The following is a 27,392-nucleotide window of genomic DNA, read 5'->3' on the forward strand; positions in this document are numbered from 1 at the left end:
CCTGGGGTCCGATTGCATACATAAGGCTCTTACTATGTCAGTTGCACCAGGAATCTATCACATACTGGAGGCTTTGCATACTCTTCTTTAACTCATGGAACAGTCCAGCAAGATACAATTCCAGTTCATGGAAGAGTCCTCTGAAGAATCCAAAGGCACATAGTCTGAAAGTTATAAAGCCTAATTTTGAACACACATCATTGAATACAAGTCTCATGCTTTTGTACACTAAGGTAATAATAACTACTATCTTAGTTTGAATTCTCCCAAAGGCAGACCCTGGGTGCAAGGAGCTTGTTTAAGAGGTGATCTTAGGGAGCACATGTAAGAAGTGGGGAAGTGAGACAGGGAAAGGAGGAAAGCCAGTAAATGGAATGTTAATGAGCCAGTTACTGTTGTGGGTAACTGCGGCTCCATCCCACTGGGGACCCTTTGAGAAACCCTGTGGAACATGCCCTGGCATTGTCCCACTGGAGTATAGGAAGCTGGGACATTTATCCATCAGTCTCTTCCTTCCTTGGTTGAGGTTGGCCTCTGAGATTCAAGTCATTGAGCTGTGAAGCTGACAGGTACTGAGAACTCTGAGGGGATGGGGTGGAGCATCAACAGCGTTGTCTTGACTACCCTTTGTGGAAGAAGTAATGAGAGTCAGGCACTGCAAGATCAGAGCACTGGTGGGTCTGGGAGCCAGGCTGCCTTCCCCACTGAATCAGCTTAGTGATCTAGAGTCCACTGAGGGTCAGGGTGCCCAGGATCCTGCCTTGCTTCAATGAGGTTCCCTTGAGTGGTGAAACAGAACATACAGTGGCTCTGAGAAGCTGAGGCAGGGTCTACAGGGGTCAAATTTTGCCTGGCTTGAGACTGGCAGAGAATATGGTGACTGCGGAATCAGGGGCAGTCAGAAGCTACACAGATCTTAGGGGATTCGTCCCCTTCTCAGTCTACCTTTTCCCTGTTGGAGAATCCCACTCTTAAGAATATTCCAGGGTATCATTTTGAGGAACCAGAGCCCAGTCATTGACCCTGGGACAGTTCCATAATGTTTCTTTCATCAAGCTAAGTATCTGTGACCATTTCCTGGTTGTTTCTCTTAAAGCCTGAGCATGCTCTTCCTCTGGGTGTGTAGACAAGTCACAACTATGCTGTAGTTGATCTTTATTTATGTAAAGGCTTGCTGGATCCTCTGTACCAGGAACTAGTGAATACTCATAGTTTTGGGCAGTCCCAATTCTAGTAAGGCAGAACCTCCTTCCTTGTTCATGTGGTTAAAAGGTCTGGCACTGTTAGAACCTGTCAGAGCATAAGAGATCAGTAGAAGTCCTAGTTTAGGACTGCAGGGACATGGAGTTCTCTATAAAGACACTGATGGCATAGCCTGTAGCTGGGAAGTTGGCTGACCACTGATCTTCTCTTGCTTCTGGGTCTCTAGCCTTGGTGCTCCCTGTTCTCTTCAGGCTTTGGGTCTAGGCTGGACAGGATTCATAGGTACCTTTGCTTCTGCTGGGAGTTGGGTTGGCCCAAGAAGTTGAGGAAGCAAGGTAAGTTCTGGGGAGTGTAGATTCTGACTGGTGTCACTGTTGCATTGGTCATTAGCCCTTCCTCTGACTTAGGGCCAAACTGTGGCTTAGGGCTGACTCAGATTCTCTCCTGTGCCAATCTGAAACACAACCACCGTAATGGATACCCGCTTACCATCAGGTAATTATAAACTCCTCATGGAAAGGCAAAAACTGAAAAGGAGGAATATTCTATGCTCTAGTCCTCACATATTTGCATTTTGATTTTCTCTATAGTATTATCCAAGGCAGAACCTCTCTTGGGGAACATTCAGGACATTAGTCATCAGGTGTGGTTCTTTCAAGACCAGACCCTCACAGCAGTCCCAAGGAAGAACTGCATGGTTCCGGGTGAGTGGCCAAGGTCTATAGGAGGCAGCCCCTTTGGCCAGTGCTGTTGTGTGTTTTGTGCTGAGCTTTTTTCTACTGCTAGATCAGAGCACTGGTGCATCTACAAGCACCTGAAGAGGAAAGCACCTCACAGGCAACAATGGTTGTTCCGTGACTATGGTCATAAAGTCAGAGAATACTCAAGGGGGCATGACTGGGTTAAAAAAAAAAAAAGGTAGCCTGTTGAAAATGGGGGAATACGTTTCCTGTGGATCTTTGAGAGGTAGGACTAAGACAAAAAAGTAGAATCTCAAGGCAGGCCAGTTTTGACTCCATCAAACACTGATTTTGCTAATGAAAAGAGTTGTCCAAAGGTGGAATGTGTATCTGGGAAAGGTGGTGAGTGGCTGCTCTATGGGTGTCCATTAGTTGATTTCAACCTCAGTTACCTCATTCAAAGATGCTGCTGACACCATTCTCCTTTCTCCACTTCCTGTTCTCAGTCACTGTTACCTTAATCTCATGTAAATGTCCAGAGACTCTTGAGAAAGACAAAGGAAATCCCATTTACCTGGGACTGAAAGAGCCAGAGCTCTGCCTGTTCTGCGAGAAAGTCAAGGACCAGCCCACGCTGCAGCTTAAGGTGAGTGTGGAAAACAAGAATGTTGTCAAGGTCTGACTAGGAGAGAGGAGCCCGTTCAATTTACAAAGAGCACATCTGATAGAAATCTAGACTTTAGAATCTATTAAAAGACATTTTACTTATTAATCTCATGTGTATTTATTTTTGGGTTGCACGTATTGTGAAAAAATAAGAGAAAATTACAGAGAGTATTCTGAAACCAACCTGCTCAAACCCTTTTTTATTTTATTTACAAAAATAATTTGGCAAGGAGGAATATATATATACATATATATATATATTTTTTATAGTAAGACCAGTGAGGACATTTTTTAGCAGTTAATTATTATAAGGTGATGAGCATATTAAAATACTTTTTGGACAAAAGTAGTTTGCAATTTTAAGTAAAAATTCTTTGTAAGAAAGATTTTAATAATTGCAGTCTATTATTAAAAAATTTTATAAGTTATGTGAAGATAACTGTTAAACCAGGCATCTGTACATTATAGGAACCCTGTTGGCCCTTTTCAGTAAACAAGCCTAGGCAGAAACTCAATTTGATGACAAGACATAAAACAGTGCATCTTAACCTGGGATGATTTTGCATCCCAGGCACCTGGCAATGTCTGGAGACAGTCTTGGTTGGCATAACATGGGGTGCAGTGAGGAGTGGTACTGGCATCTAGTGGATACAGGTCAGGGATACTGCTAAATATCATATAATGCACAGGAGGGATCCCCACAGCAAAGAAATAAACCAAAAATCAAACCAAACCCATTGCTGTTGAGTCAGTTCTGACTTAAAAAGTTCTGACTTATGTGGCCCAAATGTCAATCATGCCGAGAATGGAGAAATCTGACAAAACAACTATAGTTTTAATTCAAATTTTATTCTGTTATATAAATATTCTCTGGGCTACTCCATTTCTAAGGAACAGCTAATGGCTGACTCAAAGTTTTATATTGTCAAACCTTTTATGCCAACAACTTCTGATTTTATTAAGAAACATTGGAATTTGTGGCCTAAGGTTTCGACCATGATGTCAACATACATAAAACTATTTGGGGCTTGTTATTTTAAATTCCACAGTGCAGCTTACTGTAATGACCAGGTAAGGCTATCTTGGACACGAAATGGCAGTGTATGAAGATGATAGAACAATTCAACAGTCATGTTTCTCCCTGGGCCTCCTTTCCACCCTTCAGGAACAGAACATAATGGATTTGTACCATGAAAATGAGCCTGTGAAGCCCTTCCTCTTCTACCACAGCCAGAGTGGCAGAACCTCCACCTTTGAGTCCGTGGCCTTCCCTGGCTGGTTCATCGCTGTCTGTTCCCAAGGAGGTTGCCCTGTCATCGTTACCCAAGACGTGGGGAAAACATACATCACTGATTTTGTTTGGTCTGTACTCTATTAAGGTCAGTGTGGATTTGGCGGCTACTGCTAGATGCAGAGAATCTTGTCCTTGTTTCCTCCATTCTGTTGATGCTTCTGAGATGAACACTATTGTATTGACCCTTTCACTAAGGGATGAATTATCTGAATGACCTCCAATTATCCAAATAGAAACTAGGTTAGATGAATTTTAAGGAGTCAAACCTTGGCCCAGAATAGGAAAGGAGAATCTGTTGCTGGGCTTTTTACCCAAAGGTATCTTGCTGTCCCTGCATTATGTCCATAAACAATATATATATATATATACACACACATATTGCTGATCACTTGCCATTGAGTCAGTTCTGACTCATGGTGACCCCATGTATGTCAAAGTAGAACTGTGCTCCACAGGGTTTTCAATGGCTGATTTTTTTTAAAGTAGATTGTCAGACCTTTCTTACAAGGTACCTCTGAGTGAGCTCAAATCTCCTACTTTTTGGTTAGCAGCTGAGAGCGTTAACTGTTTGAACCAACCAGGAACTTCTAGTGTATCCGTACTAGTGACCTAAGTGCTGGGCCAGGCTCTGTGTCCTCTCCTAGGGTGCATGTAGAAAAATACTCCACAGAAATTTTGGGACTTGCCATGACCATGTTTCTAATTAAAAAAAAAAAGAAAACATAAAGAAAGCTCTACTTAAAATACTTGCTAGTAATATTTCAAATAAGAAATGAGGATGATGGCTCTTTCATTTTAAGTCCTGGTCTCTGGATTTCAGATATGCTGGTCTGTGGTATTGCACCCTTCCTGTTATAACAAGACCGCTTGGATCCTGAGAGGAAGAAGCAGACCCAGAAGTTCAATCAAAAAAGAAGTGACCAGAAAGAAAGCTATATCTGTCTTGGGTTTGACTTATGTCTCAGTGAAGTTACATATTCTGGCACTGGTTTGATCGAAGAACTGCTGCTGTTTATGAATCTTTGAACTAAACTGTTATCAGTAGATCTCATGAATAGTTAAATTTTTGAAATAAAAAACATTTGTCCTCTCAGTTGCTCTGTTCTGAATGGAATGACTTTAGTGGAATATCAAGGTCATGAGATTGACTCACTGCATTTATAGAGCTTTACAGTTAGTAGACCAGATTCAAGATGCGCCTGACCCAAGCCATAGTGTTTTCAGTCTCCTAATATGCAAGTGAAAGCTGGACAATGAATAAGGAAGACCGAAGAAGAACCAACACCTTTGAATTATGGTGTTGGCAAAGAATATTGAATATACCATGGACTGTCAAAAGAATGAACAAAATCTGTCTTGGAAGAAGTACATCCAGAATGCTCCTTAGAAGCAAGGATGGTGAGATTTCATCTCACATACTTTGGCCATGTTATCAGGAAGGACCAATCTCCAGAGAAGGACATCATGCCTGGTAAAGTAGAGGGTCACTGAAAAAGAAGAAGACCCTCAACAATATGGATTGATACAGTCAGTGGCTGCAACAATGGGCCTAAGTATTCCAAAGATTGTGAGGATGGAGCAGGACCAGGCAGCGTTTCATTCTGTTGTATATAGGGTCACCATGAGTCAGAACTGACTCGACGGCACCTAACAACAACAACAACAAAAGCAGATTCACATGAAGTCTCTCATTTCTAAGGATAAACCAGTAGGATTGTTGGGGAATGTGGTATCTTCCTAAACTCAGCTTTCGCCAGGCCTTACTACTGGGCTGAGTGGTACAAAAAAAGGAAAATATAAAAGCAAAAGCTAAATAAAACAAAACTGATTCAACTGAAAAATATACAAAAGATGGCATGTTAAGTTCAGCATACCAATGATAACAATAAATGTGAATGGGTTAAAGTTCAAAATTTAAAGAGAAAGACAATCAGATGACTTGTCAAACCACACACACACTCACACACACACACACACACACACACACACACACACACACACACACACACACACACACACACACACAAGCAAGCCTAGCTATATGCTATTGTTGAGATACATGCAAAGGAAAATAATCCAAAAAGGTTGAAAACGTAGGAACTGATGAAGATATGCCAGGCATATGTTACCCCCTAAAAAAAATAGTTGAAAACATCTTGTTTCATGGACTGTAGGATGCCATGGATTGTAAGACACAAATTTATTTATATATATAACTGCTAAGAAAGAAAGAAAAACAAAACAAAATAACCGTGAATAAAATTGACTCAATACTTTCTTAGACTTATTGGAAGAGCTCTTTTATAATTATTTAAACACATACATTTTATAATTTGGAGCCTTGGTGGCGCAGTGGTTCAAGTGCTTGGCTGCTAATCAAAAGGTCAGGGGTTCAAACCCACCAGTGATACCGTAGGAGAAAGATGTGGCAGTATGCTTCCTTAAAGATTTACAGCCTTGGAAACCCTATGGGACAGTTCTACTCAGTCCTACAGGGTTGCTAGCAGTCAGAATCAACACCATGGCAGTGGGTTTTTGGTTTATTTTGTAATGCAGTGGTCTTTTTCATTCATAGTAAGGCAAGTGTAAGTGAGATGAGTTGGTTACAGTATTCCTAGAACATCCTCACATTTTGAATATGATTCTGCTTAATCATTTGATGACTCAGAACCATCCATGCTTCTGTTTCCACATGACACCCTTTCTGTGCCAACGAGAGTGCTAGTGAGCAGAATTGTTTTAGACAAGTTTTCTGGAAGTTATTCCAACCTGCTGACCTTCGTTTCACAGTTTTGATGCTGCTGCCTATTTTCTTTTGTGTTGGTTTTGACACATAGGTTGTGTCAATGGAAGGTTTGTCAATAAAATCCAGGATTCATATTTCCTCCCTAAATGGTTTTTTGATAATTTGTTGAATGAAACATCAAAGGGATGATGTTTGTCCCATCGGTTGTCAGGAAGAGCAACCATCTTTGCACTGCAAAGGCAATGACAAACATGTCATGGCTCTCACCTAGCTGGCAGTGATTGTAAGATGCTATCGAATGTAATAAGATGCATCCCAATTTCAGAGACCTTAAAAGGTGAAAATACATGTTTTAAAAATGAAAAAATATTGGTATGTATGTCTAATGAAGAGCTCAAGAAAAACACCAATAATGGGTCAAAGATGAGTTTCTTATTTGGATAAAAGGTATGGACTGACAAGAAGCTATGACAGTTAAGAACTATTAGGTACCAAAAACTTAACATCAAAGTAATTTAAGCAAATAATATAAAAACAAAATAATTTGATAAAAACCACAATCATAGTGAGATAATTTAATACTCCTCTCTCGGTAATAGATCAAGTAACAAAAAAAATAGGAGTTTAAAATATATAAAGTAAATAATTAACAAATTTCAGTTTATATATAAACCTATATTCTATATAAACACTATAACATTAATAATTATATTTATATACAAACATTTTTTATTTTCCTGATATGTGAATATGCTATACTCTACAGTATTACATACCACACACAAACGTACTCACTAATGAGTTAGTTTCTTATTAAGTAATTGATTAACTGGTGTTTTAATACAGAAATATCGGCATATTACATATTTAGGACTGTTTTGGTGATATCTGGGCTGTTGGTTGAGTTTTTTATGGGCTAGCAATGCATTATTATTTTCTCCATTTAATGTAATGGAACATATGATCTGCGATCTGCAATTTTGCTGTCCAACGTGGTTTGCAGGATGGGGCAGCCATTCGAGTTTCTGCTTTTTGAGTTGCCCGTTAACCTCATTTGCCCATTTTCTTTTCCTGTTACCTTTGTATTTATCTTTTTTCTTGTTGAATTGTAGAAGGCCCTTATATTTTAAGTCTTAATTTATTATTGGTTTTAGATGTTGTGTATATCTTCTTTTGATCTGCCATCTGTTAACTTTTTTCTGTGATGTCTTCAATAAGAAATGATTAAAAAAAATTTAATGTGGTAGACTATATATAACAAAACATTTGCCATTTCAACCATTTTTATCTGTATAATTCAATGACATTAATTATGTCACCACGTTATGCAACCATCATCACTATTCATTTCCAATTTTTTTCATTACCCTTAACAGAAACACAATACCCTTAGGCAGTAACTCTCCATTTCCTTCGCTTACCTGCCTTTGGTAACACCTAATAAACTGGTCTCTATGTATTTGCCTGTTCTAGATATTTTACATGGGAGATCATACCATATTTGTCTTTTTGTGTCTCACTTATTTCACTCACATGTTTTCAGTGTTCCTGTATGTATCAGTGCTCATACATGTATCAGAACTTGATTTCTTTTTATAATTGAATGATATTCCATCAGATGAATATACCATATTTTGTTTATCCATTAGTCTGTTGATATACACTTGAGTTGTTTCTGTTTTTCTTGGTTATTGTGAACAATGCTGCTATGAACATTTGTGTACAAGTATCCATTTGAGTCCCTATTTTCAAGTCCTTTGAGTATATAGCTAGGAGTTGCTGGGACCTATAATAATTCTGGAAACCCTGGTGGCATAGTGGTTAAGAGCTACAGCTGCTAACCAAAAGATCAGCAGTTGGAATCCACCGGGAGCTCCTTGGAAACCCTATGTGGCGGTCCTAGTCTGTCCTATAAGGTCACTCTGAGTTGGAATCAACTCTATGCCAATGGCTTTGGTCTTGGTTATAATTCTATGTTCAACTTTTTGAGGAACCGCCAATACTGTTTTCCACAGCAGCTGCACCATTTTACAATCTCACCAGCAATGAATAAGGGCTCCAATTTCTCCACACCCTCACCTACACTTTTTATTTTGACTTTTCATTATAATAGCCATCCTAGTTTTTTTTTAGTAGGTATAAGCGGTATCTCTTTGTGGCTTTGATTTGCATTTCCCTAATGACTAATGATGTTGAGCATCTTTTCACGTGCTAGTCAGTCTTTGGTACATCTGCTTTGGTGAAATGTCTATTCAAGTACTTTGCCCATTTTTCTAATTGAGTTGTTTGCTTTTTTGTTGTTGAGTTGCAGAAGTTCTTTATGATTCTGGATATTAAACCCTTATCAAATATACGTTTTCCCTCAATTTTTTCCCAGTCTGTAGTTTGTTTCTTCACTTTGTTGATAAAGTACTTTGAAGCACAGAAGTTTTTATTTTGATAAAGTCCAATTAATCTATTTTGTCTTTTGTTTCTAGTGCTTTTGGTGTCATATCTAAAAATCCATTGTCAAAAACTAGGTCCCAAGCATTACTTCTATGCTTTCTTCTTACACTTAGGTGTGGATTCATTTTGAGTTAATTTTTGTATGTGGTGTGAGGTATGGGTCTAATTTCATTTTTTGTATGTGGAAACCCAATAGCCCCAGCACTATTTTTTGAAGAGACCATGCTTTCCTTATGAAATGAACTTAGCATCTTTTAAAAAAATCAATTGAACTTAGATGTATGAGTTTATTTCTAGTCCCTCAAATCTATTCATTGGTATATATGCCTACCCTTAGCCCCGTCCCGTACTGTTTTGATTACTGTAGCTTTATAGTATGTTTTGAAATTAAGAAGTATGAGTTACCTACCTATTTTGTTCTTTTTCAGGATAGCTTTGGCTACTTGGGGTCTCTTGTAATTCCATATAAATTTGAAGATCGGCTTTTCCATTTCTGTAAAGAAGGGTATTGAAACTTTGAGAGGGACTGTGTTGAATCTATGGATTGCTTTGGTAGCATTGCCATCTTAATATTTAGTCTTCCAATACATTAATATGGGATGTCTTTCATTTAGTTAGGTCTTTAATTTCTTCCAGTAATGTTTTATCATTTTCAGTTTACTTTGGTTAAATTTATTAAGTATTTTACTCTCAGATGCTATTGAAAATATAATTATTTTCTTAATTTCCTTTTCAGGTTTCTCATTGGTAATGTATAGAAACCCAAATGATTTTTAATCCTACTACTTTGTTGAATCCATTTATTGACTCTAGTAGCTTTCTTGTGGATTATTTTGGATTTCTAAATATACTGGATCATGATATCTGTAAATAGAGATAGTTTTACTTCTTCCTTTCCAATTTGGATGTCTTTTATTTATTTTTCTTGTCTTACTGTTCTGTCTAGGATTTCCAGTACAATATTGAATAACAGTAGTGATAGCGGGCATTCTTATCTTATTTCTGATCTTAAGGGGAAAGCTCGTCATCTTTCTCTATTGAATAAGATGTTAGCTGTGAGTTTTTTTTTTTTTTTTTTTAAATAAGTGTCCTTTATCAGATTGAGGAATTTCTCTCTTTTCCTAGAGTGTTGAGTGGCTATATCATGAATGGGTGTTGGATTTTTTCAAATGACTTTTAAACATCAATTGAGATGATCATGTAGTTCTTTTCCTTTATTCTATTAATGTGGTATATTATATTGACTGAATTTCTGATTTTGAATCACTCTTGAATTCCTAGAATCATGCTTTTAACACGGAGTTGGATTCAGTTTGCAAGAACTTTGCTCAGAATTTGCACTTATATTCATAAGGAATATTGGTTTGTCTTTTTTTTTTTTTTCCCTTGAGCCTTTGACTGCCTTTGGTATCAGGGTAATGCTGGTCTCATAGAATGAGTTAGGAATTGTTTCTTGCTGTTCTAATTTTTAGAAGAGTTTAAGAAGGATTGTTTTCAACTCTTCCTTAAATGTTTGGTAGAATTCCCCAGTGATACCCTCTGGTCTAGGGCTTTTTGTTATTGTTGGGAAGTTTTTGGTTACTGATTCAATCTCTTCACTTGTTTTGGGTCTGTTGAGATTTTCTCTTTCTTCTTGAGTCAATTTAGGTAGACTAGGAATTTGTCCATTTCACCTAAATTATCTAGTTTTTTGGCAAATAATTGTTTCTAGTATTCTGTAATGATCCTTTTTATTTATGTGGAATAGGTTGTAATGTCTCCAGTTTCATTTCTTATTTTATTTATTTTCATCTTCTCTCTTTTTCTTTGTCAGTCTCATTAAAAGATTGTCAATTTAATTGATCTTTTCAAAGAAGCAACTTTTGGTTTTGTTGACATTCTGTTGTTTTTTAAATTTTTTTTTCATTTATTTCTGCTCTGATCTTTGTTATTTTCTTCCTTCTGTTAGCTTTAGAATTAGTTTGTCCCTGTTTTTAGCTCTTTAAGTTGTATCGTTAGGCTATTGATTTGGGGTCTTTCTTCTTTTGTAATGTGGACATTTATTGCTGTAAATTTTCCTTTCAGCACTGCCTTTGCTGCATCCTATAGGTTTTGGTATGTTATGTTTTCATTTGACTCCAAGTATTTTCTGATTTCTTTCTTTACTCTTGGTTTTTTAGTACTATGTTATTTAATTTCCACATATTTGTGTATGTTTTATTTTTGTTATTATTTTTTGGTTTCATTCCTTTTGTTATTATTTTCTAGTTCCATAGTTTGTATGATTTCAGTGTTTTTAAATTTACTGAGACTTGTTTTGTGACCTAGTATATGGTCTATCCTAGAGAATGAATCATGTGCACTGGAGAAGATGTGTATTTTTCTGTTGTTTGGTGGAGTGTTCTACATATGTGTGTTAGGTCTAATTGGTTTATAGCGTTGTTCAAGTCCTCTATTTCCTTACCAATCTTCTTTCTAGATATTCTATTAAATATTGAAAATGGTGTATTGTTCTTTCTTTCAGTGTTTGCTTCATGTATTTTGACGGTTCTAATATTATAATTGTCAGAATTTATTGACTAATTTACTCTTTTATCATTATATAATGTCCTTATTTTTCTCTTATAACAGGTTTGTATTCAAAATTTATTTTGTCTGATATTACTATGGCGACAGCACTTGGTTATCATGGATTATTCTTTTCTGTCCTTTTACTTTCAGCTTGTTTGTGTCTTTGGGCCTAATGTATGTCTCTTGCAGATAGCATATGGATGGGTCTTCTTGGTTTTTTTTTTTTAATCCATTCTGCCACTTTCTGCCTTTTGCTTGAAGCATTTAATCCATTTGCATTTAAAATATTTACCAATAAGGAAGTACTTCATCTTGTTCAGTATCCCTTATATGTTACACTTAGCTTCTCTCTTGCAGCTTTCAGGATTCTCTCTTTATCTTTGGTTTTCAAAAGGTTGATTATAATTTGTCTAGGTATGGATCTCTTTGGGTTTATTTTACTTGGCATAGGATGAGCTTCTTGGATTTGTGGATTCAACCCCTTCACCAAATCTGGAAACTTTTCTGCCATTATTTCTTCAAATATGTATACATATTTTGCCCTTTTTTTTCTTTCTTCTCCTTCTGGGATTTCTATGATACATATGCTGATTCACTGAATGGTGTCCCACAGTTCCATTTGTATTTGCTCACAAACTGAATAGTATACTGTGGTAACTACGGAAATCTGATTCTTCTTCCCCAAGGATTACAATTATGTGTGTGTGTGCTTTCCTAATCATCAAAGATTATAATAATCCATATGCTCAGCAATCTTCTCTAACTATTGTTGAAATGACTGCCCTCCAAAAAGTGTGCATCTCAAAGACCCTGATGCAAAGCCTGTATCCTCTGCTCCATATTTTTCTCCCATTCTATCCAAGACTAACTATTGTGACCCTGGTCAGAATGGTCAGTGGGGGTAGCCAGGCACCATCTAATTCTTCCGGTCTCAGGGTAGATGATGTTGCGGTTTATGTAGACTTGTTTCTTCTCTGAGCTTTAGGTTACCTTCTTACTGGTTTGCTCCAGGCAAGCAGAGACCTGTAATTGTGCCTTAGATGGGTGCTCACAAGCTTTTAAGACCCCAGATGCTACTCACTTCACAAGGATACAGATGGTGATTTTTGTGAACTATGTTTATGCCAATTGACTGAGTTGTCCCATTAGACTATGGTCTTAAGCCTTCAAACCCAGAAAACCAATCATGAAAAATGTTTGGTTATGTCTGAGGAGTATCTATGTTTTTGTCTTCAATTAATATATGTATTTACATGTATTTTTATAGATACTTCTGCGTGGAGCCCTGCTGGCACAGTGGTTAAGAGATTGGCCGCTATCCAAAGGGTTGGCAGTTCGAATCCACCAGCTGCTCCTTGGAAACCTTATGCAGCAGTTCTACTCTGTCCTATAGGGTTGCTATGAGTTGGAATCGACTTGACAGCAATGGGTTTGGTTTTAGGTTATTTTATAGATATAAAATAGTGAGAAATTCTATCTGTTCTCACCTGTGTATATTCCTCTTCCTGTTCTGAAGGAGATTTTTCTTGTACTTCAGGAAGAAAAACAAACAGCAGAATACAGAAGATACCTGATCCTCCTATTCAGGGATTGTTGCTTTTACTTAATGTAGGCTGTAGTTGACCTTTTGTTTACTGCCATTTCCAAGCTACTTTTTGTAAAGTGCGCATTACAGTTCTGTTATCCCTGCAACCAGTCAGTGGCCTGACAGATTCCACTAGAGGGCACTCTGGATCTTTGAATTTGTTGGCAATGACACGGCACTTAGAAAAGGCTGATATCTCCAGACTTGTTTGAACCTTTCAGAATGACACCAGGTCAACCCATCTATACAAAGAGTGAAACCCCAAAACCTTGGAGGAGAAGGTTCCTGCTAGCTGCCCTGGCACCAGCTAGTCACTGCTGTGGAGACAGGGGGAAGAAGAGTGGGAGGATGGCAGCATTTAGCTGCTTACACCACCATGTTGCCTTGATCAAGAAATTCTACCATCAAATCAATCATTGATTTTTGACTTATGGTTTGTGTGATTGGATTTTTTTTTTTTTAGTCATTTGTTAAAAACAACAATAGACTTTACTCAATTGTATGCCCAGTCTTACTTCTTGCCTTTAAAAGTTTCTTAATGAGTAAGAAAGCAGTAGCAACTCAGGCTTGAATCCTTAGAGAAGATAGAAAGGTGTTCAGGCACCTGACAGGGCAGTACCACAATATGCTGCTTTCATTTCATTTATTTATTTATTTTCAACTATTTGGGGATTTCACCTGCCTTTTTTCCTTTGGCAGCTCTAAGCACTCTGATCTGTATTGTGGTTATCATTTCTACTACGCCAGGAAAGACAACTTTAAAAGGAATGGCTTTTCATTTATCATCAAAAAGAACATTTTGGAGGTGGGGCTAAGATGGCTGACTAGGTAGAAGCTACCTCGGATCCCTCTTGCAACAAAGACTCGGAAAAACAAGTGAATCGATCACATACATGACAATCTACGAACCCTGACCATCAAACACAGATCTAAAGAGTTGACCTGAGTGACAGAGACTGAGAACAAACAACCACGGGGAAGCAGTGACTGTTTTTGGAGCCTGGAGCCAGGGTCCCAGTCAGGGAAACTTGGCGCCGGGCTTTGGACTGGACGCAGGGGAGCTGAGCATGGCATCCTGTGACGGCGCAAACACGGGACGCAGCCCTACCTCCAGAAGTGACCTCGGGGGAAGCCCACCCAGTGCACGCAGGCAGTGCAGCGATGCGGCTGACAGGAGGAGAACTCACTGGGAGGCAGCGACTGGTTTTGGAGCCGGGAGTGAAGCGTCCCAGCCGGGGAACCTTGGCACTGGGCTTTGGACTGGGAGCAGAGGAACTAACCACTGCTTCTGAGACAGCACAAGCATGGGACGCGGGCCTGATCCTCGGGGGCAATCTCTACCCAGCCAGCGCACACAGTCGACGCGCCCCTCAGGAATCTCAGATAAAACAGTCATCCCAAGCAAGATAAGTAACTTTGTCTATATTCTGGGGTGCTACTCTCTCCTATTTATCTGAACCCTCCCCTCCCCTTCCCAGGCAGCTTCATTAACATCAGAATTTCCTGGGCCAGAGAGTGAAGTGCTCTGCAGTTTTTCTTTCTTTTTTGGTCTTTTTCTAATCCATTCTCCTGGCCTGAGAGAAGCAGATACAAAAAACCCAGGGACCAAAAATCCTTCCCTAATTGGACTAAAAACACAGAACCAGCTCCAGCCAAACATGTGATCCTCAGTCTTGGACTTTCATCCCTATAGGGAACAAGGTGGCTATTATAATGCAAAAGCAATTCTGATAGGGATTTGACTGTAATTGTTTTAGCAGATTACTGGAAAGACAAGTTTCCCAGGTCTGTTATCTCTGCATATTCAACAGAGCCCTCACTGACCCACAACAGGGAACTGAGGGCTGAAGCTTCCCCCAGACCACCTAGCCTCCTGCCTCAGGGGTCTAAGGAGGGTGACACTTACCAATCTGTAGAGGTACTTGCATTGGGGACCTAAGGTACAGCTGCAGAGCCCACCCACCAAAGTGTGTTAGGAATAGAGACACACCTACCTCACTGGCACTTGGGGGAAACCTGTCAGCATCCTGCTCGCCCTGGTGTGTGAACCCTTGCTGCTACTAGAATCTGGTGCTCACAAATATCACCACTACCTCTCTAGGTGGATAGGTGACAGTCTGCACCACACACTTGATGACCCAAAATCAGATTCTACTCAAGAATAGTGAATGGACTCTTATGCTTATATATCTGGTAACAGCCCAAAACAGCTGGTAATAGGACATAAATGATTCAAGGGCTACAACAATCAAGACAGCACAATCTAGTAGCCCATCTACATATATTGAAAGAAAACAAAACAAGATAAGACTCAGTGAGCAAATATAGAATAAATCACAACAATATCTTAGAGATGGCTCAGAGACAGCAGTCGATATCAAACCACATAAAGAAGCAGACCATGATTGCTTCTACAACTCCCCAAATTAAAGAATCAAAATCTTTTCCAAATGAAGATAGGATCCTGGAATTGCCAGATGCAGAATATAAAAAACTAATTTACAGAATGCTTCAAGACATCAGGGATGACCTCAGAAATGAAATAAGGCAATCTACAGAAAAAGCCAAGGAACACACTGTTAAAGCAGTTGAAGAAATAAAAAAGATTATTCAAGAACATAGTGGAAAAATTAATAAGTTGCAAGAATCCATAGAGAGACAGCATGCAGAAATCCAAAAGATTAATGGTAAAATTACAGAATTAGACAACTCAATAGGAAGTCAGAGGAGCAGACTCGAAGTAATTGGAATGCAGCATGGGGGATCTGGAGGACAAGGGAATTGACACCAATATAGCTGAAAAAAAATCAGATAAAAGAATTAAAAAACAATGAAGAAACCCTAAGAATCATGTGGGACTCTATTAAGAAGAATAACCTGCATGTGATTGGAGTCCCAGAACAGGGAGGGATGACAGAAAATACAGAGAAAATAGTTGAAGATCTGTTGGCAGAAAACTTCCTTGACATCATGAAAGATGAAAGGATATGTATCCAAGATGTTCATTGAGCCCCATATAAGATTGATCCAAAAAGAAAATCACCAAGACATATTATCATCAAACTTGCCAAAACCAAAGATAAAGAGAAAATTTTAAAAGCAGCCAGGGATGAAAGAAAGTTTTCCTACAAAAGAGAATCAATAAGAATAAGTTCAGACTACTCAGCAGAAGCCATGCAGTCAAGAAGGCAATGGGCTGACATATATAGAGCACTGAAGGAGAAAAACTGCCAGCCAAGGATCATATATCCAGCAAAACTCTCTCTCAAATATGAAGGTGAAATTAAGACATTTACAGATAAACACAAGCTTAGAGAATTTGCAAAAACCAAACCAAAGCTACAAGAAATACTAAAGGAAATTGGTTAGAAAACCAATAATATCAGATACCAGCACAACACAAGGTCACAGAACAAAGCATCCTGATATCAACTCAAATAGGGAAATCACAAAAACAAATTAAGATTAATTTTAAAAAGAAAAAACGCTCAAAACAGGGAATCATTGAAGTCATTATGTAAAAGATCACAATCATCAAAAAGAGGGACTAAATACAGGTGGCATAGAACTGCCATATGGAGAGGGATACAAGGCGATATAGGACAATACAAGTTAGGTTTTTACTTAGAAAAATAGGGGTAAATATTAAGGTTACCACAAAGAGGTATAACAACTCCATAACTCAAAATAAAAACCAAGAAAAACATAACGACTCACCAAAGATAAAGTAAACTACTATGAAAATGAGGAACACACAATTTACAAAGAAAAACGTCTCAGCACAAAAAAGGAAGTGGAAAAATGAAATTGTCAACCACACACACAAAAAGGCATCAAAATGACAGCACTAAACACGTACTTATCTATAATTATGCTGAAAGTAAATGGACTAAATGCACCAATAAAGAGACAGAGAGTCTCAGACTGGATAAAGAAACATGATCCGTCTATATGCTGACTACAAGAGACACACCTTAGACTTAGAGACACAAACAAACTAAAACTCAAAGGATGGAAAAAAATATATCAAGCAAACAACAAGCAAAAAAGAGCAGGCGTAGCAATATTAATATCTAACAAAATAGACTTTAAAGTTAAATCACCACAAAGGATAAAGAAGGACACTACATAATGATTAAAGGGACAATAGACCAGGAAGATATAACCATATTAAATATTTATGCACCCAATGACAGGGCTGCAAGATACATAAAACAAACTTTAACAGAACTGAAAAGTGAGATAGACACCTCCACAATTATAGTAGGAGACTTCAACACACCACTTTTGGAGAAGGACAGGACTTCCAGTAAGAAGTTCAATAGAGACACAGAAGACCTAATTGCTACAAACAACCAACTTGACCTCATAGACTTATACAGAACACACCACCCAACTGTTGCAAAGTATACTTTTTTTTCTAGGGCACATGGAACATTCTCCAGAATAACCCACATATTAGGTCATAAAACAAAAACTTGCAGAATCCAAAACATTGAAATATTACAAAGCATCTTCTCAGACCACAAGGCCATAAAAGTGGAAATCAATAACAGAAAAATTAGCAAAAAGAAATCAAATACTTCGAAACTGAGAAAAAGACTGGGTTATAGAAGACATTAAGGAGCGAATAAAGAAATTCATAGAATGCAACGAGAATGAAAGCACTTCCTATCAAAACCTCTGGGACACAGGAAAAGCCGTGCTCAGAGGTCAATTTATATCAATAAATGCACACATACATAAAGAAGAAAGAGCCAAAATCAGAGAACTGTCCCTACAGCTTGAACAAATAGAAAGTGAGCAACAAAAGAATCCATCAGGCACCAGAAGAAAACAAATAATAAAAATTAGAGCTGAACTAAATGAATAGGAGAACAGAAAAACAATTGAAAGAATTATCAAAGCCAAAAGCTGGTTCTTTGAAAAAATTAACAAAATTGATAAACCATTGGCCAGACTGACTAAAGAAATACAGGAAAGGAAACAAAAAACCTGAATAAGAAACGAGATGGGCCACATCACAACAGACCCAACTGAAATTAAAAGAATCATACCAGATTATTACAAAAAATTGTACTCTAACAAATTTGCAAACCTAGAAGAAATGGATGAACTCCTAGAAAAACCCTACCTACCTAAACTAACACAATCAGAAGTAGAACAACTAAATAGACCCATAACAAAAAAAGAGATTGAAACAGTAATTGAAAAACTCCAAACAAATAAAAGACCTGGCCCGGATGGCAATACTGCAGAGTTCTACCAAACTTTCAGGGAAGAGTTAACACCACTACTACTAAAGGTATTTCAAAGCATAGAAAATGACGGAATACTGCCTAACTGATTCTATGAAGGCACCATACCCCTGATACCAAAACCAGGTAAAGACATCACAGAAAAAGAAAATTACAGACCTATATCCCTCATGAACATAGATGCAAAAATCCTCAACAAAATTCTAGCCAATAGAATTCAACAACATATCAAAAAAATAATTCACCACGACCAAGTAGGATTTATACCAGGTACGCAAGGCTGGTTTACTATTAGAAAAACCATTAAGGTAATCCACCATATAAATAAAACAAAAGACAAAAACCACATGATCTTATCAATTGATGCGGAAAAGGCATTTGACAAAGTCCAACACCCATTTATGATAAAAACTCTCAGCAAAATAGGAATTGAAGGAAAATTCCTCAACATAATAAAGGGCATCTATACAAAGCCAACAGTCAACATCACTCTAAATGGAGATAACCTGAAAGCATTTCCCTTGAGAACGGGAACCAGACAAGGATGCCCTTTATCAATGATCTTATTCAACATTGTGCTAGAGGTCCTAGCCAGGGCAACTAGGCTAGACAAAGAAATAAAGGGCATCCGGTTTGGCAAGGAGGAAGTAAAATTATCTCTATTTGCAGATGACATGATCTTATACACAGAAAACCCTAAGGAATCCTCCAGAAAACTACTGAAACTAATAGAAGAGTTTGGCAGAGTCTCAGGTTATAAGATAAACATACAAAAATCACTTGGATTCCTCTACATCAACAAAAAAACATCGAAGAGGAAATCACCAAATCAATAGCATTCACAGTAGCCCCCAAGAAGATAAAATACTTAGGAATAAACCTTACCAAAGATGTAAAAGACCTATACAAAGAAAACTACAAAGTACTAGTGCAAGAAACTAAAAAGGACCTACATAAGTGGAAAAACATACCTTGCTCATGGATAGGAAGACTTAATCATAGTAAAAATGCCTATTCTACCAAAAGCCATCTATACATACAATGCACTTCCGATCCAAATCCCAATGACATTTTTTAATGTGATGGAGAAACAAATCACCAACTTCATATGGAAGGGAAAGAAGCCCCAGATAAGTAAAGCATTACTGAAAAAGAAGAAGAAAGTGGGAGGCCTCCCTCTACCTGATTTCAGAACCTATTATACAGCCACAGCAGTCAAAACAGCCTGGTACTGGTACAACAACAGGCACATAGACCAATGGAACAGAATTGAGAACCCAGATATAAATCCATCCACATATGAGCAGCTGATATTTGACAAAGGCCCAGTGTCAGTCAATTGGGGAAAAGATAGTCTTTTTAACAAATGGTGCTGGCATAACTGGATATCCATTTGCAAAAAAGTGAAACAGGGCCCATACCTCACACCAGGCACACAAACTAACTCCAGCTGGATCAAAGACCTAAACATAAAGACTAAAATGATAAAGACCATGGAAGAAAAAATAGGGACAACCTTAGGAGCCCTAATACAAGGCATAAACAGAATAGAAAAATTACCAAAAATGATGAAGAGAAACCAGATAACTGGGAGCTCCTAAAAATCAAACACCTATGCTCATTTAAAGACTTCATCAAAAGAGTAAAAAGACCACCTACAGATTGGGAAAGAATTTTCAGCTATGACATCTCCGACCAGTGCCTGATCTCTAAAATCTATATGATTCTATTAAAACTCTACCACAAAAAGACAAACAACCCAATCAAGAAGTGGGCAAAGGATATGAACACGGACTTCACTAAAGAAGATATTCAGGCAGCTAAGAGATACATGAGAAAATGCTTTCAATCATTAGCCATTAGAGAAATGCAAATTAAAACTACGATGAGATTCCATCCCACTCCAACGAGGCTGGCATTAATCCAAAAAACACAAAATAATAAATGTTGGAGAGGCTGCGGAGAGATTGGAACTCTTAGACACTGCTGGTGGGAATGTAAAATGGTACAATCACTTTGGAAATCTATCTGGCGTTTCCTTAAAAAGTTAGAAATAGAACTACCATACGACCCAGAAATCCCACCTCTCGGAATATACCCTAGAGAAATAAGAGCCTTTACATGAACAGATATATGCACACCCATGTTTATTGCAGCTCTGTTTACAATAGCAAAAAGCTGGAAGCAACCAAGGTGTCCATCAACAGATGAATGGTTAAATAAATTGTGGTATATTCACACAATGGAATACTACGCATCGGTAAAGAACAGTGACGAATCTGTGAAACATTTCATAACATGGAGGAACCTGGAAGGCATTATGCTGAGTGAAATTAGTCAGAGGCAAAAGGATAAATATTGTATAAGACCACTATTATAAGATCTTGAGAAATGGTATAAACTGAGAACACATACTTTTGTGGTTACTACAGGGGGAGGGAGGAAGAGTGGGAGAGGGTTATTTACTGGTTAGTTAGTAGATAAGAATTACTTTAGGTGAAGGGAAGGACAATACTCAATACAGGGAAGGTCAGCTCAGCTGGACTGGACCAAAAGCAAAGGAGGTTCTGGGATAAACTGAATGCTTCAAAGGTCAGCGGAGCAAGGGCCGGGGTTTGGGGACTAAGGCTTAAGGGGACTTCTAAGTCAATTGGCAAAATAATTCTGTTATGAAAACATTCTGCATCCCACTTTGAAATGTGGCGTCTGGGGTCTTAAATGCTAACAAGCAGCCATCTAAGATGTATCAATTTGTCTCAATCCACCTGGATCAAAGGAGAATAAAGAACACCAATGTCACACGATAACTATGAGCCCAAGAGACAGAAAGGGCCACATGAACCAGAGACTTACATCATCCTGAGACCAGAAGAACTAGATGGTGTCCGGCCATAACCGATGACTGCCCTGACAGGGAGCACAACAGAGAACCCCTGAGGGAGCAGGAGAACAGTGGGATGCAGACCCCAAATTCTCATAAAAAGACCATACTTAATGGTCTGACTGAGACTAGAGGAATCCCAGTGGTCATGGTCCCCAAACCTTCTGTCGGCCCAGGACAGGAACCGTTCCCGAAGACAACTCATCAGACATGGAAGGGACTGGACAATGGGTTGGAGAGAGAAGCTGATGAAGAGTGAGCTACTTGTATCAGGTGGACACTTGAGACTGTGTTGGCATCTCCTGTCTGGAGGGGAGATAGGAGGGTAGAGAAGGTTAGAAACTGGCAAAATCGTCATGAAAGGAGAGACTGGAAGGAGGGAGCGGGCTGACTCATTAGGGGGAGAGTAAGTGGGAGTATGGAGTAAGGTGTATATAAGCTTATGTGTGACAGACTGACTTGAGTTGTAAAGTTTCACTTAAAGCACAATAAAAATTATTTAAAAAAAAAAAAAGGAAGAGCATTTCAAGGGCCATCCTGAAGTACAATGCTGTCAGGGATAGAATAGTATTCATATGCCTACAAGAAGATCTGTTTGTATGACTATTATTCAAATTTAAGAACCAACCACTAAGGCCGAAAGTGAAGAAATTGAAGATTTTTACCAGCTTCTGTAGTCTGAAATTGATCGACCATGCAATCAGGATGCACTGGTGAATGGAATGTGAAAGTTGGAAACAAAGAAGAAAGATCTGTAGTTGGAAAATATGTCCTTGGTGATAGAACCAATGCCGGAGTTCACATGATAGAATTTTGCAAGACCAATGGCTTCTTCATTGTAAATACCTTTTTTTCAGCAACATAAATGGTGACTACACACGTGGATCTTGCCAGATGAAATACATGGGAATCAAATTAACTTCATCTGTGGAAAGAGATGATAGAAAAGCTGAATATCATCAGTCAGAACAAGGCCAGGGGCTGACTGCAGAACAGACAATCAATTGTTCATATGCAAGTTCAAGTTGAAACAAGAAAATTAGAACAAGTCACAAGGGCCAAAGTATGACCTTAAGTATATCCCATCTAAATTTAGAGATCATTTCAAAAACAAATTTGACCAGTTGAACACTAATGACTGAAGACCAGATGAGTTGTGGAATGACGTCAAGGACATCATCCATGAAGAAAGAAAGAAGTCATTAAAAAGACAAGAAAGAAAGACCAAAATGGATGCCAGAAGAGACTGAAACTTGCTCTTGAATATTGAATAGCTAAAGCAAGCAGAAGAAATGATGAAGTAAAAGAGCTGAATAGGATATTTCGAAGGGTGGCTGAAGAAGACAAAGTAAAGTATTATAATGATGTGTGCAAAGAGCTGGAGATAGAAAATCAAATGGAAGAATGCTCTTGGCATTTCTCAAGCTGAAAGAACTGAAGAAAGAATTCAAGCCTCAAGCTGCAATAGTGAAGAATTCTATGGGGGAAATATTAAATGATGTAGGAAGCATCAAAAGAAGATGAAAGGAATGCACAGAGTCACTATGAGAAAAAGAATTAGTTGACATTCATCCATTTCAAGAGGTAGCATATGATCAGGAACCGCTGGTACTGAAGGAAGAAATCCAAGCTGCCCTGAAGGCATTGGTGAAAAACAAGGCTCCAGGAATTGACAGAATATCAGTTGAGATGTTTCAACAAATGGATGCAGCACTGGAAGAGCTCTTTTGTCTCTGCGAAGAAATTTGGAAGACAGATACCTGGCCAACAGACTGGAGGAGATCCATATTTATGCCTATTCCCAAGAAAGGTGATCCAACCAAATGTGGAAATTATAGAACAATATCATTAATATCAAACACAAGCAAAATTTTTGCTGAGGATCATTCAAAAGCAGCTGCAGTAGTGTATCGAAAGGAAACTGCCAGAAATTCAGGGTGGATTCAGAAGAGGAAGTGGGACAAGGATATCACTGCTGATGTCAGATGGATCCTGGCTAAAAGCAGAGAATACCAGAAGGATGTTTGTCTATGTTTTATTGACTAGGCTAAGGCATTGGACTATGTGGATCATAACAAATTACGGATAACATTGTGAAGAAAGGGAATTCCAGAACACTTAATTGTGCTCATGAGGAACCTGTGCATAGATCAAGAGGCAGTTGTTCAAACAGAACAAGGGGATACTGCAAGGTTTAAAGTCAGCAAGGTTGTGTATCAATCTGTATGCTGAGCAAATAATCCGAGAAGCTGGAATATATGAAGAAGGACAGGGCATCAGGACTGGAGGAAGACTCATTAACAACCTGCAATATGTAGATAACGCAATCTTTCTTGCTGAAAGTGAAGAGGACTTGAAGCACTTACTGATGAAGATCAAAGACAGAAGCCTTCAGTATGGATTACACCTCAACATAAAGAAAACAAAAATCCTCACAACTGGACCTATAGACAACATTATGATAAACACAAAAAAGGTTGAAGTTGTCAAGGATTTCATTTTACCTGGATCCACAATCAATACTCACGAAGCAGCAGTGAAGAAATCAAAAGACACATTGCATTGGGCAAATCTGCTGCAAAGGGTCTCTTTAGAGTGTTGAAATGCAAAGATTTTACCTTGAAGACTAAGGTATGCCTGACTCAAGCTATGGTATGTTCAGTTGCATCACATGCATGTGAAAACTAGACAATGAATAAGAAGACTGAAGAAGAATTGATACCTTTGAATTGTGGTGTTGGTGAGGAATATTCAGTAGACCATAAATTGCCAAAAGAATGAACAAATCTGTCTTGGAAGAAGTACAACAAGAATGCTCCTTAGAAGCAAGAATGGGGAGACTTCTTACATTCTTTGGACATGCTGTCAGGAGTGATCAGTCCCTGGAGAAGGACATCGTGCTTGGTAAAGTACAGGGTCAGCAGAAAAGAGGAAGAACCTTAATGAGATGGACTGACACAGTGGCTGCAACAATGGGCTCAAGCATAACAATGATTGTGAGCATGGCACAAGACCAGGCAGTGTTTCATTCTGTGGTACATAGGGTTGTTATCAGTTGGAACCGACTTGACCACACTTAACAACAATGACAAGGAAGACCAGTTAATATGACTATTGTTCAAATTTAGGTACCAACCACTAATACCAAAGATGAAGAAATTGAAGGTTTTTACCAACTTCTCCAGTCTGAAATTGATCAAACATGCAATCAAGACAAATTGAAAATTACTCATGATTGGAATACGAAAGTTGGAAACAAAGAAGAAGAATTTGTAGTTGGAAAGTATGACCTTGGTGACAGAGTGATGATATGCATGATAGAATTTTGCAAGACCAATGACTTCTTCATTGCAAATACCTTTTTTCAACAGCACGAATGGCTTATATACACGTGGACCTCACCAGATGAAATATGCAGGAATCAAATTAACTACATCCATGGAAAGAGACAATGGAAAACTCAATATCGTCAGTCAGAACAATGTTAGGGGCTGACTGTGGAGCAGACCATCAACTGCTCATATGTAAGTTCAAGTAGAAGTTGAAGAAAATTAGAACAAGTCCACAAGAGACAAAGTACGACCTTAATTATATCCCATCTGAATTTAGAGATCATCTCAAGAATAGATTTGACACATTGAACGCTAATTACAGAAGACCAGACGAGTTGTGGAATAACATCAAGGACATCATACATGAAGAAAGCAAGAGATCATTAAAAAGACAGGAAAGAAAGTGCCTAATAGTAAAAGCCTAGATTGCCTTGAAGAGAATGTTGATGGAATTATGGACATCAACAATAATTCTGGCAAGGACTCGAAAGTGAAGAAAGCTGCTACACTGGAGGAGTGCAGATGGCAAGAAGCAGATGCAGAGAAATGACAGCTGTTGAATCAGATCAGCGTGAGACAGCATAGGAGCTAACCCATGGAGCAAGAGAGCTGAGTACCTTTGTGCAGGGGGCTTCTTGGTGGAGTGGGGTGCCTCCAGGCACTTACTGGTGAAGCTAGGATTGCCAACCCATGGAACAAGAGAGCTGAGTGCCTTCCTACCAAAGTTTACTGGCAGTGTGGTGTGCCACCAGGCACTTATTGGTGGAGCTACAGAGCTTTGGAACATTTGCTTCAGCAGGGCAGATTCGGGCAGAGAGGCCTGAGGGGCTGAGAGGCCAGGAAACAAAGAACCAGAAGCTGAAGATACAAGGAGCACAATAAGCAGAGCTGACTCAATCTCAAAGGGTAGAGCAACGACCTCTGGGGTCTCAAAGGGTGGAGCTATGTCCTCTGGGGTTTCAAAGAGCGAGGCCACAGCCTCCTAGGTTTCAAAGAGTAGGATCTTTGCCACCTCCTTTCCAGAGTGTGGGGCTGCCTTTTGCGAGTACTGGTGGGATGGGGCCAGATCTGCCCAAAGCTGAGAAGGTGGGGCTGTCATGTCCAAGGGGCAGAAGAATGAGGCCCGCAAGGGCGAGGGTATGGGGTCGCCACTCAGATGGACTAGGTGAATGGGGCGGCCCAAATGTGAGGAAGCAGAGCTGGCATTCCAGTAGGCCTGGAAGTTGGAGCTGAAATGCAGGGCTGAGGAGCCTCCACCCAGAAACCAGAGAGTGCGGCCAACACCCAGAGTCTGAAGAGCAGTACCATTGCCTAAATGGTCTCAGAGAACTGAAGATTATTTTCAAGCCTTGAGAGCTAATGTTCTGCTGCCTTGCTTGGTGCCAGTTATCTCTTCTTTCCCTTCAATTTCTCTCATTTTTAATGGAAATGTCTAGCTTGTGCCATTTCCATCATTGTACTTTGGAAGCAGATAACTTGTATTCTAGATTGCACTGATGAAGAGGGATTTTTCAGTTTTAGATTTGGAGTTGATTTAAGACTTTTGCTATGATATGATGGGGTGAATATGTTTTACTTGTGATAAGGACATGAATATTGGGGGCCTAAGGGGTAGAATGTTATGGATTGAATTATGTCCCCCAAAATGCGTGTCAACTTTGCTAGGCCCTGATTCCAAGTAGTGTGTGACTGTTCACCATTTTGTCATCTGATATGATTTTCCTATGTGTCATAAATCCTACTTCTATGGCGGTGGTAATGAGGAAAAATTAAAGGCAGTTATGTTAATGAGGCTGGACTCAATCTACAAGATTAGGTTGTATCTTGAGCCAATCTCTTTTGAGATATAAAAGAGAGAAGCGAACAGAGAAACAGGGGGACCTGATACCACCAAGAAAAAAAAAAGCCAGGAGAACAGCACTTCCTTTGGACCTGTGGTCCCTGCACTGAGGTTCCTAGACCAGGGAAAGATTGATGTCAAGGACCTTCCCCAAGAGTCAACACAGAGAGAAAGCCTTCCCCTGGAGCTGGCACCCTGAATTCAGACTTCTAGACTCTAGACTGTGAGAGAATAAATTTCTCTTTGTTAAAGCCATCCACTTGTTGTATTTGTGTTATAGAAGTATTAAATAACTAAGACAACGTGGAACGAAGGATGTTATTGCTGGTGTCACATGGACCTTGGCTGAAAGCAGAGAATGCCAGAAAGATATTTACCTGTGTTTTATTGACTATGCAAAGGCATTCAACTCTGTGGATCATAACAAATTACGGATAACATTTTGAACAATGGGAATTTCAGAACACTTAATTGTGCTCATGAGGAACCTGTACATTGAGCAAGAGGCAGTTGTTTGAACAGAACAAGGGGATACTGCATGGTTTAAAGTCAAGAAAGGTGTGCATCAGGGTTGTTGTATCCTTTCACCATGCTTATTCAATCTGTATGCTGAGGAAGTAATCTGAGGAGCTGGACTATATGAAGACGAACAGGCATCATGATTGGAGGAAGAATCATTAACGACCTGCGTTATGCAGATGACACAACCTTTCTTGCTGAAAGTGAAGAGCATTTAAAGCGCTTGCTGATGAAGATCAAAGACCATGGCCTTCAGTATGGATTACACCTCAACATAAAGAAAAAAATCTTCACAACTGGGCCAATAAGCAATAACATGGTAAATGGAGAAAATATTGAAGCAGTCAAGAATTTCATTTTACTTCGATTCACAGTCAATGGCCAAGGAAGCAG

General features: G+C 38.9%; 1 protein-coding gene across 2 annotated transcripts; it reads left to right on the forward strand.

Annotated features, from left to right (window-relative positions):
* Positions 1 to 1,318: 1,318 nt before the first annotated feature.
* Positions 1,319 to 13,998, forward strand: LOC126060621 (interleukin-36 alpha-like). Of its 2 annotated transcripts, none has more exons than XM_049856849.1 (6): positions 1,319 to 1,485; positions 1,611 to 1,698; positions 1,794 to 1,907; positions 2,390 to 2,529; positions 3,715 to 3,928; positions 13,869 to 13,998. In XM_049856849.1, the coding sequence occupies exons 2-5, from the start codon at positions 1,677 to 1,679 to the stop codon at positions 3,925 to 3,927; spliced, it is 489 nt and encodes a 162-aa protein (XP_049712806.1). In that variant the 5' UTR covers positions 1,319 to 1,485; positions 1,611 to 1,676; the 3' UTR covers position 3,928; positions 13,869 to 13,998. The 2 variants fall into 2 exon arrangements, with proteins under 2 accessions (XP_049712806.1, XP_049712805.1); XM_049856848.1 differs by lacking the exon at positions 13,869 to 13,998 and adding an exon at positions 4,664 to 4,748.
* The last annotated feature ends 13,394 nt before the right edge of the window (positions 13,999 to 27,392 follow it).

This window comes from Elephas maximus, chromosome 17 (assembly GCF_024166365.1).
Source record: "Elephas maximus indicus isolate mEleMax1 chromosome 17, mEleMax1 primary haplotype, whole genome shotgun sequence".
Classification (NCBI taxonomy): domain Eukaryota; kingdom Metazoa; phylum Chordata; class Mammalia; order Proboscidea; family Elephantidae; genus Elephas; species Elephas maximus.

Excerpts from the sequence above, each read along its gene's own strand:
- LOC126060621 (XM_049856849.1), top strand. The coding sequence starts at position 1,677 with ATGGATACCCGCTTACCATCAG. Across the intron at positions 1,908-2,389 it reads GAAGAACTGCATGGTTCCGG|TCACTGTTACCTTAATCTCA; the intron begins GTGAGTGGCCAA and ends TCCTGTTCTCAG. Across the intron at positions 2,530-3,714 it reads AGCCCACGCTGCAGCTTAAG|GAACAGAACATAATGGATTT; the intron begins GTGAGTGTGGAA and ends TCCACCCTTCAG.